Source organism: Populus nigra, chromosome 14 (assembly GCF_951802175.1).
Source record: "Populus nigra chromosome 14, ddPopNigr1.1, whole genome shotgun sequence".
Classification (NCBI taxonomy): domain Eukaryota; kingdom Viridiplantae; phylum Streptophyta; class Magnoliopsida; order Malpighiales; family Salicaceae; genus Populus; species Populus nigra.
In genome coordinates, this window is record NC_084865.1 from 1,587,072 (window position 1) to 1,605,916 (window position 18,845).

An 18,845-nucleotide genomic window follows, 5' to 3' on the forward strand; every position below is an offset into this window, starting at 1 on the left:
AAGTTATAATTTACTGCAAGGAACACAAACATCTATAGAACGCCAGCAACCTTTATTCTGACAAGGGATCCAGTGGTCATACATATTAAATCCACACAGCGAGCAACCTTTATTCCGGTGAAAGATCCGGTGGTTGTACATGCTAAATCCACATCACACACAAAGAAGCGAATCCACTTATAAAATGCAGAAAGCAGAATATCCTGAAATAAAGTTGAGGACGACACAAGCTCTACCATGCGAGACGTGTAAACTAGGTATCCTAGCAATTAGCTCGCTACTTCTTAGAAACCATGAATCTTGATACTTTCCTTCTTCACAATGCCAGCCTGTTCACAGAGAGTAAACGAAGATTTTTCATTGATGGTTGCTAAATATACAAGTACTTTGTCTAGAACAAGACCAGGATGTGTTTGTTACCTGCACGAGGAAGGTGGATACGTTCTTCCTTTGATCACCCTGAAGTTGAATGACCTGCAGCCACGCACAAAAGCAGTGCTCACACTAAATTATTTCGGCAGAAAGATATTTAATATATCCAAACCAGGCTTGTGCACTGGTATTTAGTGCAAGCACAAGACGGCCGATTAAAGGTTACACACATCCTTGCCGACACTCTCTTCATGTTGGTACAGCTTACTAGTTACCAATTGAAATGCGCTAGTAAAGACTATTGCTAATACAATAATTCCAAATGTTTGAACAGATGTGGTGTTTCTCTATTCCATGCCAAATGAGAAACCAAGGTCCATGCTGCAAAGTGTTCATTCTCTGGGTTGGTCTAGATATCAAATTCAAACCAACTGTAAGAGATAACGATGGAAATTTCTAAGCAAGAAAAGGAATATAGGAATGTCAGAGACAGCCACCAACATGCAATGGATCTTTCCACAGGGGATGCATGGGTAATCGAGAATCTAATACCCCCCCATAATATCAAAAAATATGTAGCTTTAGAGGATCCTTATTTTCAAAGAAGATATTCTGTAATACTTTACACGTCATTTTTCAAACAGTATGAATAGCATAAGAGCTGAGGACTGCATGTAATCACCCCTTGTTTGCAGCAGCAGACCATGTACAGATTTATGATAATACCTCTCAAGGACATTCTGAAAACAACATAGATAGAAACAAACCTGGCCTAACTCAGGGTCCTGGACAACAGTTCCATTGCAGCAGAACTCTTTCTTGAGGTCTTTAAGTATCTTGTTGTAGCTATATTCCTTCTTCAACCCTTGAACAGTAGTCAGGCTTTTCCTCCCATTTCGCTGCTGTACGCGCACATGAACATAATCTTTTGTCCCAGCACCAGAGTCCTCAGCATTTGCCTCAGCGAAGGGATCTATTTCATCCATTGAAGAAACATTATTAGCATAAACTTCTAATTTCATCAGAACGCTAAACATATATTAATCCAACAAATAAAACATACCGAAAGCAGTTGGAATAGCGTTGTCGAATTCAGACATGAAAGAGAGATTCTGGAAGTAGAAAGTGAAACCAACAAACAATTCTTTGATATTAATCAAACTTCTGTGAGCTGAATCAAACAGCAGAAAACAAAATTAATCAAGATCCAGAAAAGTCTTAGAAGCTAAACAGGTCAAAACAAGCACTAAAAATATTTAGAGAGATGTACCACTAAAAATATATAGAGCGATGTACTATCCAATTGTCAGTTCTAATTTCATAATTTCAACAAACCAAGCAAGTAGAAAGTAAATTCCTTATTTTAGATGTATAGAAAGTAATCATGAAAGATTTCAAGTTTTTAACAATGAATTAAAATAAAAGAACAGGTAAAATTTGTCAATCTTTAACAAATACGGCAACAAAAGAAAGTTACAATGACACCTCACTGAACTCAGTGCCAAATCCTAAAATACCTAAAGCATTTAGATATTATCCATACATCAGGTGGTTCTAGCTATGATCAGCTCCTCCATTTAACAAACAGATAATAGTATCTTGTACAGAATCATAGCCAAATTCCAGCAGACCACTCATTGATTTCATCCTTCACTGAAGTCCCTCCTCATGGTTGCTAATTATTCTCAAATAATGGTTTATCTTTTCAGAAACAAAATTATTTCTCAACCTATTCCCGATCAAGCCACTGTGACACCTTATCATCAACAATTAGTCCAGATTATTATATCTAAAAAGCATGTTTCCTGTCAACTGCTCAACAAACATCTTTAAGTACTGGTTCTACTACATCACTACAGGCAGTTATGCCCTTCAATTCCATTCTTATATCGAGATGCTATGAACTTCAGTCACACACCACTCCATCATGACATCTGAGTCGCAAGTTTCATCATTTCTGATCAAAATTCTTTTAATCCAAACTTTAAATATTACTCCTAACTTGGAGATCACTCACCCTCACCCAACTATCACCTGAAAGTTTCAAACTTTACCTCAAAACTCATCATTGACATAAAAAAGAAATTGTATGGTTAATTCCAGGAACTGTGTTGTAACAGAAGAGATGAAAAACATAGAATGAAATCACATTAAAAGCACACAACATAACCAAGAAAAAAAAATCCAAAACCCAGATTCTGAAAACCAAAATTTAGATTAGTCAGTAAAAACGATCTCATTCAATTTCATGTTCAGCTTTTGCAAAACAAATGTTCATCAGCCTAAACCTCGATTTTTCTGCCTTCCTTTACCCGAATTCCTTATCAAACAAACAGACAAACATGCTCATCATCCGTAATAAAAAAAATCCTTCAACACCATGCAGAAAAAACTACCAAGATAATTAAAAAGTACATATTTTTCCGCAAAAACCAAGCAATAAAAATCACGAACCATAATAAAAACAAAAACCCATCACGAACAACAAACCAAAACTAAGATTATCCCAGTAACGAAACAATCAAAACAAAACACAAAATTAACCAAAACCCAATATTTACATACAAACAACAAAAACAACGATCATCAAATTCAAGCAACCAAAACAAACCCTTCAAAGAAACAAGCTAGAAAACGACTACGAATTATTACCTGAGAAAGATTGAGAATCGAAGCAAGGAGACAGAAGAACGATAGAGAATAGATGGGATTTCTTTCTATGGTTATTATGATTATATAGGGCGAGAGAGAAGATTTACTGACCACGCAAACTTCTTTGGGTCGGTAATCGGTATCTATATAAAGAAAACTGGGGTTTTCCTTGATAGTTGATACCGTACGTCTTAAGTTTAATTATAAAATCCAAGTTTGACTATTAGCTTTTATTTTTATTTTATTTTTAATTTTAAAACTATATTATTTTAATAAAAAATATTGATTGGCAAGCTCGAATTGGTTTTTATAACCTTTAAAGCATTATTTTATAACCTGAATTGATGACACATGACCCCGAGTCCACTTGAAATCTATCTTATGTTCTGTCAAATTCGATCAAAATTTAATCATTAATATTGTTTTAAATTCTTTTAAATAAAAATTAAATTAGAGGTTTTTTTAAAAAAAATATAATTTTAAAATTTTTAAAATTATGAAGCTCACCCTCTAAACAATTTGCTATTTAATAATCCTACACCACCACGTAGATCTCCATCGTCCCCAATCACATCATTCTCACTGTTCCCGATCCCATCTCACCAGACCCAAAAAAGCAGATCCTTCAATCTTTTTACCCCACCGAAAATCACACAAAAAAAACCCAACTGCAAAGCCTGTTGCAACTGCAGCACCGATGTTTAAACCCCAGGACCAGTGGATGATGTATTTTCAGAGATATCAGTGCCATGGTTGATCTAGCAGTTGGTTCCCCTGATGGGATAGAGGGAAAGGTTGAGGCAGGACTTCCCATTACTAATGAATTAAATGGAGTAAGAGGAGATATTACAGGAGGTGCTGATGAGGCTGAGGCCCTAAATTACGAGGTAAAAAGAAAATGGAGGAGGAGCAGATTGGGAACTGGAGTGGGAAGTCAGGATTTTTATCCCTAAATCAGAATGGCGTCGTTTATCATTAAAATTTCATGAAAAAAAAAATATTCGGGTTTCACTCGGTTCCGGTGAATCTGGCAGATCATTGAAGTTACGACAACCATAGGTATTAATCCCGGATTGCTCTCGCAGTTTGACTTGGAATCTAAGTAGCTGAACTGGTCTAGATAAGATAAAAAATCAGTATAGGTAAAAACTCAATAAAATCTGTCGGTTAACTCTTGACCTGAGCAATCCAATAAAATTTAGTTGAAATGATTATATATGAAAAAACACATTTATATAGATGAGGTAAAAGATTGGAAAAGATAAAAATCCAATAAAATTTGTCAGGCTAATTCTTGAGCCGAGCAATACAATAAAACCTGATTGAGATGATTATTTACAAAAAAAAAATATAAAAAAAGAGATATGAAAAAACATATTTATATATAAAAAAATAGATCTCAAGTTTTATCAGGTGATCCACATCATAAATCAACCAAGTTTTATATGATTTTTATCATTTCCAGTCTTTTACCTCATCTAAATTGGTGCAGCCACCAAGTTAATTGCTGGATTAATTTGGGTTTAATAAATATAGTTTCACAACTATGCTTTAAAGATATCATTTTTTTTTTGTCATTGTCTATTTTTATATACGGTTCTGATTGCTTGGGTGTCTAGAATTTAACGGTGATGATGTTTGTGGACGAAGTCGGTTTTCGCCTTGTGGGCTGTTTCTACGGTTGAGATTGCTGGGTTCTAGAATTTAACGGTGTCGATGTTTTGATTATATAAAGTGAGAAAATGGGATTTCTTTCGTCGGTGATTATGATTATTAAAGAGAGAGAAGATCCGTTGACTGCACAAACTTCTTTGGGTCGGTATCCATATAAGGGAAACTTGGGGTTTTCCTGATGCCTCACGTTTTCGGTTTGAGAATACAAAGCATAACCAAAGTTTCAATTTAATCCGTTACTCAGGTAGTAAATCCCGGATTGACCACGATTCAAGTTTTGACTTCTTTTAAGGAAAATTCTAAATCAATTTTTGTTAGTTTTTTTATTAAATTGATAATAAGATGGGGAAGTGTTGTCAACGGACCAATAAATACATTTATAAATTAGTGAGAGAGGGTAATTTTAAAAAATATCTATTTGTTTTAGAGCAACAAAGTAACATTAAAATACTATGGTTTTTAAGCGATCAATTGTTCAGTTTTATAGAACACCCGGTTTTTTGAAAGATCTTAAATTAGGCTTCAAAGATGTTATTTAAGTCAATTTTGTTATTTTTTTTTAATTTTATATTAGTTTTGAATTTTTTGTTGGTTTTTTTTATGCCGGGATTATAATTTTCCTTCCTATATTGTTCATATGAACTCCTATTAAAGTTTATATTTAAAAGTGAGATTAAGATTCAAGTTGTATTTGATATTGTGGTAACAATTATTTTTTAAATTTAGAAACATATCAAAATAATATTTTTTTAAGTTTTTAAAATATATTTTTAACCACAGCATAACAAAACTATTTAAAAGCACTAAAAAAAATTAATTTAAAAAAAAAATTAAAACAAACACTACCTCAGTTTTCATTTATGCTTCTTTCTGCATCACCTTGCCAAATACTGGGTTGACAATCCTCTTCGGGCCAGTTTTAAAACCAGGCTTCTTTGGGCTCTGATTGCTCGAGGGTCTAGAATATTCTAATTGTGCTATGTTTGTGGGCCCCGTCATTCTTACCTCGTGGGCTGTTTCTACTGCTAGATTGCGTTCCAAATGTTTCTGAGAAAGCCTTAAAGTAGCCATAGGCCCAAAATAACATCCTACAGGCACAAGACGAAACTGAAGAAAGAATGGAATCACTAGAATTTGCTAGCTTGATTTGCCTGGATTATATATATGATCCACAGGCCCAATATATTAAAACTTGACATTTAATTTAAATTTATACATATAATAACTGCCACATCATCACTTAAATACCATATCATTATTTAATATTCATATCATAACTGTCACGTCATCATTTAAAGAATACATTAAACATATAAGGTCCTTGTCATACCTATCTTCTCTTTAAATCTTACTTAATTATTATTATTTTAAGAGTCCGCGCGCGTGTATTAAAAAAATAAAAATAAAATTTAAATAATATCATTTTAATTTATTCAAATTAACCTCTTTAATTTATGATTAGATTCTAAATTCAGTTATAAATACGGCTATATTTAATAACTTTGTTATGTGAAATGTCTAATTTTATATACAGAATCCTATACAATTTGTAGTTTTATACCTGTTTTTTCCTTAAATTTTATTTAATTATTATTATTTTAAGAGTCCATACCCATACCTGCATATATATATATATATATATATATATATATATATCTTAAAAATATAAAAATAAAATTTAAATAATATCATTTCCATTTATTCAAATTATCTTTTAATTTATAATCTGAATTCTAAATTCAATTATAAATGCGATCATGTTTAATAGAATGCCTAATTTTATACGCAGAATCGCATGCGATTTGTAGTCTTAACCACGCACAAAGTTTGCTTCCTTGCATACGTATAAAAAGGCACGTAACATTTCATTCAAACTCATAACATAAGCATGCTACGTAGTACAAACTAACTTGCGACAATGCAGCAGACGTTAACACCTTTCATGTATTACAAGGTTGCCTAATTCTCTTTCTCTCCATTTTTTTCTTCCTCTTGAATGAGATTTTAAGCAATATCCGAAGTAAATGATCAGAAAGCTTTGGCTTTTACAATGAGGGTGGTGGTGGAGATTTTGACAGGAACCCTTTTCTACATTCAAGTGGGCAATGATGCCACGGTTGCAGATCTTAAGAAAGAGATTGAGGCACAGCAGAAACTACCTCAAGATCGTTTGATCCTGTTTCTCAGTAACAAACGAAGTCACCTGATAAATGAAGAAGTAGATGGGGCAGCTTTAGTTGATTGTGGGGTTCAAGATGGATCTCATATCTACCTCTTCTTCGATCCGGTTGATCATCATGATGAATCTACTGATCACTTGGTTTTCACCTGGCCTCATTCTTTCTTGGAGCAGGCATAGTTTCTTCGGCGAAATTCGGTGTCGAAAAGGAGATGAAATTTACCAGTCTTGTATGTTTTTCATCAAGCAGATGAAAGAAAATGCTAAATAGTACAGTGTAGTATAAGGAGCTTGAAGCATAAACTATGCTGTTGAAATCATGATGGCAAAATGTTAGTTGATAGGATCAATAAGGTTTTCTCCTTTCCAAAATATGTTTTTATCAATAAAGCAACAAAGATTTTCTTGTGTTTTGTTTTCCTAGAGCCATCTGAGATTTTTTAGTTCTCCTTTTATATATGCTGAGATGTTCCTGAGAATCACCTTCTTCCCCCCTTCAATTCACATTCCTGTTATTCTACTCCCAAGAACCAAGTAGGGTTTGGAATCCCAGTAGAATTATCCAGGGAGTAAAGACATTCCTGATTTGAATTCTAGCGTTGGTAGACGCTCCTCTGTGGTTTGGTTCTTGAAGCTACTTACCAGTAGATGGCGTACAAGAGTGTGTCCACGATATATATATATATATATATATATATATATATATATATATATATACAGAAAAGAATCAAATAGGGTTGATGTTAAATCTCCTTCATTACCTATTGACTCATGACATTCAAATCATTGACATTAATTTTTAATACTATAAATCATTACATTTACAATATGCATATTAATAGTTAAGATTATGATGATAAAGAGAGAATGATTTTTTTTAATGGAAATAAAGAGAGAATTAATTCTCTTAGTATAATTTTTTTATTTCTGAAACATTTGAAGTAAATAGAACATCAAAAATTTGAAATACATGAACTGAGAACATCAAATAATTGAAACCATTAACTTTAAAAATTAAAAAGGACACAGATATATAGTGATAGGCATGCATGTTTCATTTCAACTCAATCAACAGAACATACCATGATAGCTACTTTAGTTACTAATCTGATGCTGAAAAGGCTAGAATTCAAACAGCATTCAAATTTTGTGGAACTAATAGCAGGGGACAATCCGCAGGCTGTAATAAACTAAGTTAACTAACGAGACCAAAGAAAACAGGAAACCTCTACTTGGAATTTCCACTAAAATGGGCTTGATCTGCAACCATAACTGCAGAACATACAGCAACTCAGAATCCACTGCGGCTGGCTATACCCTTTAACACATAAAGGGAATCATCATTTTCAAGACCATGCCACCTGAGGATACAATCTCCGCTCATGATCCTTTGCTTGTTTATGAACAAATAATCGTCTTAAGGGAGAAATTCTCTGCTCAAAAGAAGCTGCCTTGTGTTATTAACAGTACACGAGTCCTTCATTTCCAAAGGAATGCATGCTGCATTAAGCTGACAAGATGTAGTTTGCACCACAATACTTAGCTTTCTCTTGGGAGGCTCATCAGTCATCCCCTTATTCGATTCATGGTTTCAAGGAACACAACAATCTCTGATGATTCATGGATTACATACTCACTCAGGTTGCGAAAATCTTCATCGATTTCCATCCCAGAAAAGAAAAGAGACATCCTTTTGATTGGTTTGCCATCAACAATGTGAATTTTGTTCTTTTAGGCTACCCACCGTACGTATCTGATCTGCATCTGTCAACCTCTTGCTGCAATTATTGCCATGACTGGAATCTTATCATGATAGCTGTTAAATGCTGGCATCACGGGTTTGATGGTGAGTTGAATCCTTGAGCCATCAGTGACCATGGTTTTTTCCTGTTGTCCTTGTATACAAAAAAGATCTTCTCCCACCATCTTACAGCTGCCTTCAGTATATCTATCAGCTTTGGAAAAAAAAGAGAAAAATATCTTTCCCGTACACAGGATACGGGACCTTAGGAGGATGGATTAACATAATGTGCATGGATCAAGAAATTATTTCAATGATCTAATTAAAGGAGATGATTAAGCATATTTTTTATATTTTATATTTTATATTTTTATTTATCTTATTATATGACTATATAAACTCTACATGAATTGAATTTACACCAGTAATAATATTATTTTCTATTCTAAATTTCTTCCGCATGTACACGTGTAAGCTCGTTTGTATATGTTTCCTTTTTTCTCCACATTTGCAACCCAATTGATTGCTGGATGTACTTAATAATTTTGAGTTAGTGCCTTTCATGATTTCTGTGATTTATGCAATTTCTTCTTATATATGAACATAAAACCATTAATTGCTTTCAGAAGCTTGTCCAGAAGATTGATCGATCAGCAAAGTTAGTGAATTAGCGTGTTCTGTATATTTTTAGGCCATGATTAAAAATAAATTTTAGAGTAGAGAAGGAATAATTTGAGATATTAATTACATTCAACTTATCTAGAGTTTATATAGCCGCAAGACATATATAAAAATAAAATAAATTATAGAAAATATGCTTGCTTATCTAAAATAATTTCTTGATTGCCTAGAGTTTCAATTATTTGATCTTTATTTTTATTAATTAGAAAATAATTAATACTATTTACTTTAATTGTTTTTTTTAATATGGCTCCTCAAACTCATGATAATTTTTTTTTCTTGAGTTTCACGCATACTATTTTTATTGTCATTGTAGCCCCACCTTCATCTGTTTATTTTTAACAATTATATTTTTCTAAACATGATTATTTTTAATTTTTTTTTTATGGTTGCTGCCACATTTTTTTAGCCAAAAATCTTTTTTTAAAATTTAGCTTTTTAGAGGGCTAATTTTGGCTTACTCTTTATAAGAATGATGCCTTTTTTTTTATCATGACTCCTTAGTTATTTTTAATTTTTTTTTATAGGAAGAACTCTCCCTTTCTTTTTCTTTCATAGGTGGTCTTTTTTGTACCACCTTATCTTATACGCAAGAACTTATCAATTTCTATCAAGTCTTTCTTGTTTTGTTTGTATATTTTTCTTTTGATGCATAATCTCAATTCTCTGATAATTGGAGCATGTCATCTTAATTCACATAATCTTAAGAGTTCTCAGAGTTGATTTATCATTAAAAAATGATAGTAAATAAAAGATTACACTCAAGGCCGATCGACAAGGTGGAGGAAATCACAACCCGTCAAGGCTTTACGTTGCAGAATGCCGCGTGCAGCTTGCTCAGACCTTTCTGCTCAAGAAATTGGTTGTGACAATATCCTGTATGGCACACAACAGTATCTATAATCTGTGTTCGACTGAGATGTGCATTGTTTGTGGAGGGTAGGTATCCACTGGGAGAATGTTTAATGCAAGTTGAGATACACACACACACACATATATATATATTGTGTGATCATGAAGTGTAAGCTAAGATTATGTTACAGAACACATTTTTTAGGCATGTTCTGGTATGAGGTCAAATCATTCCAAGAGGACATTTTTCAATTTTGGAAGTCTTCCGACATGTTTGTTAACGTGCAATCATCTTATTTTTGTGTGGGTGTGTTTTTTTTTTTTAATAAAAGTAACAAGAACTTAGATCCAGCAAAAAAAAAAAGGAAAATTCTACGTGGTTTCAAGTCTTTAAATAGGTCTGGTAGCAACCTTAACAAGGGAAATCACGATCCCTCAATGAAAAGGAAAACCAATATAAAATCTAGAAAAAAAAAAATACCGCCTCAAACATCATCTTCATAGCTTAATTTCGGGGTCTTTCTATAGAACTAAATCTCGTGAATTTTCTGAAAGAATTTAAGCTTAATTCAACGATCAAAAAAAAAAATTATAGTATTTTACTACACCTCTTCTTATACTTAGCTTTACCTATCATTCCTTAATTGCTCGAAACCTTAACTTTCTACTAACTCGGCCACATCAAGTACTTTATTTTTAAGACTAACAGGAAGCTTATATTAACATCATGATTAAGATTCAGGAGCTTACAAACTTGCACTGTTGTGTTCCAACACATAGTAGCCATTCTGAAAACTTTGTACTAGCTCATGCTCACGTACTCTCTCCTTGCTTTGTTTTATTTCCTTTCCTCTCTGTTTCTTTCTGTGAGACATTTTTCTAGCGAGTTCTAGCAGTCAAATGTAATTGGATTTTCTCTTTTATCTGCTAACGTTCAAGGAGTTTTAGAGGAGAGCAGGTATTATGCAAACTCGAGTACTTGGTCAAAAATAAAAATAAAATAAAAACTTATGCCTAATGCGTGTAGAGCACAACTCAAGCCATAACCAATTGGCAATAACAAAGTGTTTTTCATTTGAAAAAAATATTGCAAGTCGGCTCTTAAGTTGTTGACCTTATCATATCAACAGCATGAATGAATAACTAATCAAATGACTGTTTGTGCAAAGACACTGTCAAAGGCTCAGCTTAACTATAAAAAAGCCAGCAGACTTGTGTTTCCGAACCATCTCAGCCTGAGGTACAACTTGCAAACTTCTCTTAAGGGAAAATGGCTGTTCAAAAGCTTTTCCCAGTCCTCTTTCTTCAACTAGCCCTTGCTTTTTTGCTTGCCGGCCTCACTAATGCAGGGGGTTTGCAACTCGGGTTTTACCAGAGAGCATGTCCTGATGCAGAGCTTATAGTCCATCAAACTCTTTACCGTTACATTTCTAGGGACCGAACCCTTGCTGCTCCTTTGCTAAGAATGCATTTCCATGATTGTTTCATCAGGGTAAGCCCTTAAGCTACACTACTGTACAATTTACACAGTTCTGAAACAGAATTTATCTTGTATCATTATTTTCAACATGACGTTGCTGCATAAGCACACTTAGAACAATATCCTAACAAGTTATGCTTTCCAGGGATGTGATGGTTCCGTGCTCCTAAGTTCTACAAAGAAGAATCAAGCTGAGAAAGACGCCATCCCTAATAAAACCTTAAGAGGGTTCAATGTCATTGATGCTGTAAAATCAGCACTAGAAAAGAAGTGTCCTGGTGTGGTTTCCTGTGCCGATATCTTGGCCTTGGTTGCTCGTGACGCGGTTCTAATGGTATCAAATTTACCAACACAATTTATCACCACCGATTAACTGCATCACTATGCCTATGCTTAACCAGTTTTTCCATTCAGATTGGCGGACCACATTGGGATGTTCCCACAGGACGCAGAGACGGAAGGGTGTCGATTGCCAATGAGGCCTTATTCAATTTACCATCTCCTTTTGCCAACATAACTGTCCTGAAACAGCAATTTGCTGCAACGGGTTTAAGTGTAAAGGACCTCGCAGTTTTATCAGGTAGTTTTCGTAACAAAAAAAGCTATCTATTAAGCAAAATATCAGCGTGTTTACTTGGAATATGTTTTGGTGACAGGAGGACACACCATAGGAATCGGACACTGTACCATAATCTCGAACAGGTTGTATAATTTCACAGGCAAGGGAGATACTGACCCTTCATTGGACCCAAGGTACGCTGCTCAACTGAAGAAAAAATGTAAGCCTGGAAACTCCAACACAGTCGTTGAGATGGACCCTGGTAGCTTCAAGTCTTTCGACGAAGATTACTACACCATTGTAGCTAAAAGAAGAGGGCTATTCCGATCTGATGCAGCTCTTCTTGATGATGCTGAAACAAGAGACTATGTCAAATTGCAGTCAAGGACACAGGGATCCACTTTTGCCCAAGATTTTGCTGAATCCATGGTGAAAATGGGCTACATTGGAGTCCTGACCGGCAAACAAGGCGAAATCAGGAAACACTGTGCTGTTGTGAATTAAATGGATATTTAATTTCATTTTCCATGCCTGAGTTGCTTGCAACGAAGTTGCAAATTGTTCATGTTTGAGTTGTCTTTTATCTGTCTCTACTTTCTATCTTTTTTCGCATTTGCTACCCAAATGGTTGCAGGATGTACTTAATAATTTTGAGGTTGTGCCATTCCTTATATCTTAGTGATTTATTCAATTTCTTCTAATGAATATTAATCCTTTCATTATTCTCTTAATATTGTAATATCTGCTACATTTTTTTTGAATATTCCAGAAAAATTCTTCCTTCTTTGAATCATATTCATATTATGTTGCATCAAATGCAATAACTACTAGATCCATCATCCTGAGTTAGTAAATGAGAGTGTTCTGTACATTTATATGTTGCTCAGTCAATATGCTTCTATCAGGGACACTTGTGATTTTCACTCCTGACACGGTGACAGCATTGAATCTAACCGTTGGTTTATCTGATCAGGATGTAAGAAGCAAGAACGCAATGACCTGCAGGTTGGGATTAGAAGTAGTGGAAACCTGTATGCAGGTGAACTATCTATTGGCGCAACAGTAGTCTTATCAGCATGTGCGCCTAGACATGCTCGCACGCCCGTATGCCCTCGCGCGCGCGCACAGATTTAGAGAATTTCCTAAAACCATTGTTTCTTCTAAAGCACTCACAACGTTTCTATTATATGTATTAATTTTGATCATAAAATAGAAGGAGAATCATATCATGACTTTAATTTTCTGTATATTTTCTTTAAATATTTATATGTGATTAAAGAGATTCCTGTCATTGTGAGAAGGAAGTCATTTAAATTTTCTTTTATGATAAAACTAAACAGGAATAAAGTGTGATCTGAGTTCCCTTAATTTGTTTTATAGCTTGCACCACTGTTATTTGGTTTCAAGGTCTAAATATTAGATCCCAGAAAGAGTAAGAACAGTTTGCTTGCCATTGTCAGCACGCAACAGAAACAAAGCACATGTAAAAAGCCCAGGCTAGTTAGGTCGAAATCAAGAAGGGTGCCAGCCAAGTTTCTTCGTAATATGAAATGCATAATCTTCGCCATTTTTGGCAGCCACTTTCACATCAAGCCGTTCGTCTTGCTGTTTGATGTTGTCTGCATTCTTAATCAGCTGAAATCCTTGTAGTCTGAGTTATTCAAGGCTCTATAATCTCTTCAGTTTTGTAGAAGGGTGGGAACTGATCAGAATTCCCTATGGGTTTTCATGCAGCGTGTGACAGTTAATTATTGAGCAGTTATTTTCTTTGTAACAAAAGCATAGAGTGAATCCTGCTTATTACACACGCATGATGTAAAGTCTTATGTGTTTCTTCTGTCTTCAAAGGCCAACATAAGTTAATTATTGGTTCAGCTAAAGAATCTGAGGATGGTCGATGCACGTATTTCTCACGTATATGGTTTCTTCGAAACTAGCAGAAGACATGGTCTTGTAAAGTATCATGTGTCTGGGCGGGTATTAACAATATTGCACGACCAGTTCCAGTAAATACAATAATGCTTAATCAATAAATATTCATTTATTATTAAAACGGCTATGTTCGATAGTACGATACCTACCAACTCCTAGAATCAATAGTAAAAATCCCAATTATATTCAATGTTGTAAATATAATCTAAAATGGTTCTTCACAATCAAGTAATTAAAAATTCAGATTCAGATTTCACTGCCGCATTTGTATTGGCAGAACTCAGAAAACTTGAAATGGTATATTAAAGAATACTATAAAATCATTCTTGAAACCTCGTTCTTTCATAAAGGTCAACAAGAGAGAAAAATCAGAGCAAGTCATGGCGATGTGTACTTGGCAGAAAGTCGTGGACAGCATGCTTTAAACCTAGCATTCACATATAATATTTCGTTTCGTGATTAGGCCTTCGTTCTTGAGAGCTTGGTTGTTATAATATCCTGAATGGTCACACAGCAGTATCTATAATCTATGCTTGTCTGCTTTGCCAAATTATTTTTGGTGGGTAGCCAATGGGAGAATGTTTAATGCAAGTTGAGCTATATATAATTTAAACGGTTGAGTGTAGGCTAAGATTCTGTTAACTATTATTTTCTGGGCATGTTTTGATATGAACTCGACTCATTCTAACGTAAATTCTTCCATTTCGACGTGCTTGAACTTTTTATTCAGATACAATACTTCCCCTCCCAAAAAACTTTCAAATTTGTACGGAGTTTAGAAAACATATTTTAGAGGTTTCGATAGTTTTTCTTTGCAAGTTTGCTAATGTTTTTCAATTTTCTCTCTCTTGTATATAAGCATTATTTAGCAATGTAAAATATTAATCAAACTGTCATTTGATTAGCTATTAATTTGTTGTGGGTCAGCTCTTAAATTGTTGACTTTATCATACGAACACCAACAATTCGTAACTAATCAAATGACAGTTCGTGCAAAGACACTGTCAAAAGGCCTTAGCTCAACTATAAAATGCCAGCAGACTTGTGTTCCTCACAATCTCATCCTTGAAGTACAGCTTCAAAACTTCACTCAAGGGAAAATGGCAATTCAAAAGCTTTTCGTGGTCTGCTTTCTTCAACTCGTTTTCGCCTTTTTGCTTGCAGGCCTCACTAATGCAGGGAGGCTGCAACTCGGATTCTACCAGAGAGCATGTCCTGATGCAGAGCTTATAGTCCATCAAACTCTTTATCGTTACATCTCAAGGGACCGAACCCTTGCTGCTCCTCTGCTAAGAATGCATTTCCATGATTGCTTTATCAGGGTAAGCTTTTAAGCTGAAGTACTAGTATGCAATTTACACAGTATGTATCTGATATCATCATCATCTCAAGGTTACCTTGCCACAAAAGCACTTGGAAATCAAGCGTTTTCATCTTGTTTAGGAAACCACACAATTTCATATCCTAACAAGTTATGCTTTCCAGGGATGTGAGGGTTCTGTCCTCCTAAGTTCTACAAAAAATAATCAAGCTGAGAAAGACGCCATCCCAAATAAAACCTTAAGAGGGTTCAATGTCATTGATGCTGTAAAATCAGCACTAGAAAAGAAGTGTCCTGGTGTTGTTTCCTGTGCCGATATCTTGGCCCTGGTGGCTCGTGACGCAGTCCTAATGGTATTAAATCTTCCAACACAAAATTTATCTCCACCAATAAACTGCACCATATGCGCATGTGCTTAATCAAAGCCTTTCCTTCCAGATTGGCGGACCACATTGGGATGTTCCCACAGGACGCAGAGACGGAAGAGTGTCGATTGCCAATGAGGCTTTATTCAATCTACCATCTCCTTTTGCCAACATAACTGTCCTGAAACAACAATTTGCTGCAACGGGTTTAAGTGTAAAGGACCTTGCAGTTTTATCAGGTAGTTTTCGTAACAAAAAAAAGCTATCTATTAAGCAAAATATCAGCGTATTTACTTGGAATATGTTTTGGTGACAGGAGGACACACCATAGGAATTGGACACTGTACCATAATCTCGAACAGGTTGTACAATTTCACAGGCAAGGGAGATACTGACCCTTCATTGGACCCAAGATACGCTGCTCAACTGAAGAAAAAATGTAAGCCTGGAAACTCCAACACAGTCGTTGAGATGGACCCTGGTAGCTTCAAGTCTTTCGACGAAGATTACTACAACATTGTAGCTAAAAGAAGAGGGCTATTCCGATCTGATGCAGCTCTTCTTGATGATGCTGAAACAAGAGGCTATGTCAAATTTCAGTCAATGACACAGGGATCCACTTTTGCACAAGATTTTGCTGAATCCATGGTGAAAATGGGTTCCATTGGAGTCCTGACCGGCAAACAAGGCGAAATCAGGAAACATTGTGCTGTTGTGAATTAAATCGATCTTTTATTGATTTCCTGAAATGCACGTGTGATTTCATTTGTATTTGTTTCATTTATTTTCCCCCACATTAGCAACCCAATTAGTTGCAGGATGTACTTCATAATTTGAGGTTTTGCCTTCATGTTATTTCTTGTGATTTATTCAATATTTCCTTCATACGAATATAAACATCCACTACCTTCATAGTATTTGAATACCTGCTACAGTTTCTTTCACTCTTTTGGCTTGGCCGTGAATATATGCATGCTTGGGCAGACTGCACCTCCCATGAACATATCCAACATCTTCGCAGAAATTTACCTAAGTTTACAGCAAGTATTCAACTGGAAGAACATTTTTATATGTGCTCCTCGTAAAATCTCATTACTCAAATGCCTCTACTTATTTGTCTATAGAGGTCAGATCGGCTGACTTATTTATCTATTGAACTGATGCTAAAAATATGTCTCAAAACCAAGTGAGATTGTACCTCCTTAGAACTAGTAATGCAGTGCACCGATCTTTAATATCTTACCTGCAATTGCCAGAATGCCAACCATTATTTTCTTGATTTTCATTCAAAACAGAAAAAAAAATCACCTGTAAATAAATCCAGTACAGTCAAATTTTGGATGCACAAGCTAGTTGAAATCAAGAAGGGTGCCAGTCCAATTAATTCATAATATTCATGCATAATCTTCACCATTTTTGCCAGCCAGTTCATAAGCATTTTTAGGAGTTGTTGAGTCTTTCTTTTGATGCCTGCCAGGAACAGAATCGTGTAAACCAGCTTGTAATTTCTTTTTCTGCAGGGTGATTTTAAATGAACGGCTAGAAAGTTGGGTGTTTGAAGAATTAGAAGGAACAAAAAGACCTCAAAACTCACGTTGGAAAAATTAGAAATACTGTTTTTATGGTTAAGCAGTTCATCCTGGAAACCTTTTGTGCGTTTTCTGAATCATGATTTCATGTATCGTGCACTTCTAAAATATAAAACAAACAGGTAAATAAGCCTCTTACACACACTAAGTGTCTGCTAATTACATATGTTTCTCATGTTTCCTCGTACCAAAATTGACTGAAACTAATTTTGTTTTTAAATGGTATCTTATTAGAAGGGCTGCTGAAAGAACATGAGATGTTTTGAACTCCATTAACTCCATTTATCACCTGATCAATTAGGGATTAATCTGCAACAAATTTCTTCCTCAGAAACTGGATATTGGCATATGATACCTCAGTGTGATAGAACCAATGAACAACATGGTGTTAACTCATCTGGAAAAGTCCATGAATTAGTTACTAGGGAAAAATAAATAAGTAAAATGAAGTCCTTATATATGTTCTGAATTGTTCAAGATTTTCAAAGCTTTTAATCTCTTCAGTTTCGTAAAGGGGTGAGAACTGAGAATTCCCTACGTCGTCTTCACACAGTTTGCCACAGTATATTGTACAGTTAATGGAAACATGCAGAGGACTTGGATGTTTTTGTAACAAATCATAAAGTGAATCCTGCTTCTTACTCGTGCATAATGTCCTGAGACACCTAATGGAAGCATCCAGAAGAGTATATTCTGTCTTCAAACGCTAATGCAAGTGAATGGTTATGCCGAAGAATCACTTAGCTCTAACTGCATTTCGCATGTGGTTTCTTCGAAACTAAGCTCTATCGATACCTTCCAAATCCTGGAACCAATTACTTTGGGAATTGTAACTCAAGGCCAACAAGGTCGAGAAGAACCAGTCATAGCTACATATATTGAATTACAGAATGCCGTTTATACATTGCAGGATTGAACAGTACAGTTTGCGTAAACCTTGCGTTCACATATTTAGCCTATCTCTTATTCCAGGCCATTTCATTTATTACAATGTTGCTACAGCTCTTTACAGCCATTTCACTACCATCAATAGACCTTTTGGGAAATTAACACTTGTTTTTTTATCAGGCATTTGTGCGTAGCAACTTCTTGTTATGTATCCTGAATGGGCACAATAATATCTATAATCTATCTTAGATTGTTTTTTGTGGCAATGCAATGGGAGAATGTTTAATGCAAGTAGAGATTTTTCAATGTTTTGAGTACGAGTGTCGGCTAAAGATTCTTAGGGCCAACACATATTGTAGCCATGTTGTGGTGTGAGGCGAACCCATCCTCACAGGACGTGTTTCCATTTTTGAAGTACTTGGAGTTGAGCTGTTCAATAGGAGAATGTTTAATGCAAGTTGGTCAAACGTGCAATCATATTACACACAGCTGACAGTTTGTACAATGACGCTGTCAAAGACCTCAGCTTGACTATAAAAAGCCGGAAAAATTATTGTGTT

General features: G+C 35.0%; 4 protein-coding genes across 5 annotated transcripts; 3 read left to right on the forward strand and 1 right to left on the reverse strand.

The window, feature by feature from the left end:
* Positions 1-33: 33 nt before the first annotated feature.
* Positions 34-3,212, reverse strand: LOC133672341 (protein translation factor SUI1 homolog). 2 transcript variants are annotated; one of them, XM_062092726.1, is made up of 5 exons: positions 3,025-3,212; positions 1,436-1,484; positions 1,140-1,345; positions 421-474; positions 34-329 (listed from the first exon to the last, which is right to left on the reverse strand). In XM_062092726.1, the coding sequence occupies exons 2-5, from the start codon at positions 1,470-1,472 to the stop codon at positions 285-287; spliced, it is 342 nt and encodes a 113-aa protein (XP_061948710.1). In that variant the 5' UTR covers positions 1,473-1,484; positions 3,025-3,212; the 3' UTR covers positions 34-284. The 2 variants fall into 2 exon arrangements, with proteins under 2 accessions (XP_061948710.1, XP_061948709.1); XM_062092725.1 differs by having other exon boundaries at positions 1,436-1,543; positions 3,025-3,209.
* A 3,536-nt stretch (positions 3,213-6,748) lies between these two features.
* LOC133673064 (uncharacterized) lies at positions 6,749-7,057 on the forward strand. The gene has a single exon (XM_062093686.1). The coding sequence runs from the start codon at positions 6,749-6,751 to the stop codon at positions 7,055-7,057; it is 309 nt and encodes a 102-aa protein (XP_061949670.1).
* A 4,337-nt stretch (positions 7,058-11,394) lies between these two features.
* On the forward strand, positions 11,395-12,694 carry LOC133672968 (peroxidase 27-like). The gene is made up of 4 exons (XM_062093542.1): positions 11,395-11,643; positions 11,777-11,965; positions 12,046-12,211; positions 12,288-12,694. Exons 1-4 carry the CDS (start codon positions 11,422-11,424, stop codon positions 12,692-12,694), a joined length of 984 nt encoding a protein of 327 aa, XP_061949526.1. The 5' UTR covers positions 11,395-11,421.
* A 2,294-nt stretch (positions 12,695-14,988) lies between these two features.
* Positions 14,989-16,531, forward strand: LOC133672969 (peroxidase 56-like). The gene is made up of 4 exons (XM_062093543.1): positions 14,989-15,444; positions 15,608-15,796; positions 15,882-16,047; positions 16,125-16,531. Exons 1-4 carry the CDS (start codon positions 15,103-15,105, stop codon positions 16,529-16,531), a joined length of 1,104 nt encoding a protein of 367 aa, XP_061949527.1. The 5' UTR covers positions 14,989-15,102.
* Positions 16,532-18,845: the final 2,314 nt, after the last annotated feature.

What these genes read in the sequence shown, in the direction of transcription:
- LOC133672341 (XM_062092726.1), bottom strand. Translation starts at nt 1,472, where the DNA reads ATGTCTGAATTCGACAACGCTATTCCAACTGCTTTCG. An exon ending in CGCTATTCCAACTGCTTTCG is followed by an intron (nt 1,346 to 1,435) that starts GTATGTTTTATT and finishes TGGATGAAATAG; the next exon opens with ATCCCTTCGCTGAGGCAAAT. An exon ending in TATCCACCTTCCTCGTGCAG is followed by an intron (nt 330 to 420) that starts GTAACAAACACA and finishes CTCTGTGAACAG; the next exon opens with GCTGGCATTGTGAAGAAGGA.
- LOC133673064 (XM_062093686.1), top strand. Translation starts at nt 6,749, where the DNA reads ATGAGGGTGGTGGTGGAGATTTTGACAGGAACCCTTTTCTACATTCAA.
- LOC133672968 (XM_062093542.1), top strand. Translation starts at nt 11,422, where the DNA reads ATGGCTGTTCAAAAGCTTTTCCCAGTCCTCTTTCTTCAACTAGCCCTT. An exon ending in CTCGTGACGCGGTTCTAATG is followed by an intron (nt 11,966 to 12,045) that starts GTATCAAATTTA and finishes TTTTCCATTCAG; the next exon opens with ATTGGCGGACCACATTGGGA. An exon ending in GGACCTCGCAGTTTTATCAG is followed by an intron (nt 12,212 to 12,287) that starts GTAGTTTTCGTA and finishes TTTTGGTGACAG; the next exon opens with GAGGACACACCATAGGAATC.
- LOC133672969 (XM_062093543.1), top strand. Translation starts at nt 15,103, where the DNA reads ATGACAGTTCGTGCAAAGACACTGTCAAAAGGCCTTAGCTCAACTATA. An exon ending in TCCATGATTGCTTTATCAGG is followed by an intron (nt 15,445 to 15,607) that starts GTAAGCTTTTAA and finishes TATGCTTTCCAG; the next exon opens with GGATGTGAGGGTTCTGTCCT. An exon ending in CTCGTGACGCAGTCCTAATG is followed by an intron (nt 15,797 to 15,881) that starts GTATTAAATCTT and finishes CTTTCCTTCCAG; the next exon opens with ATTGGCGGACCACATTGGGA.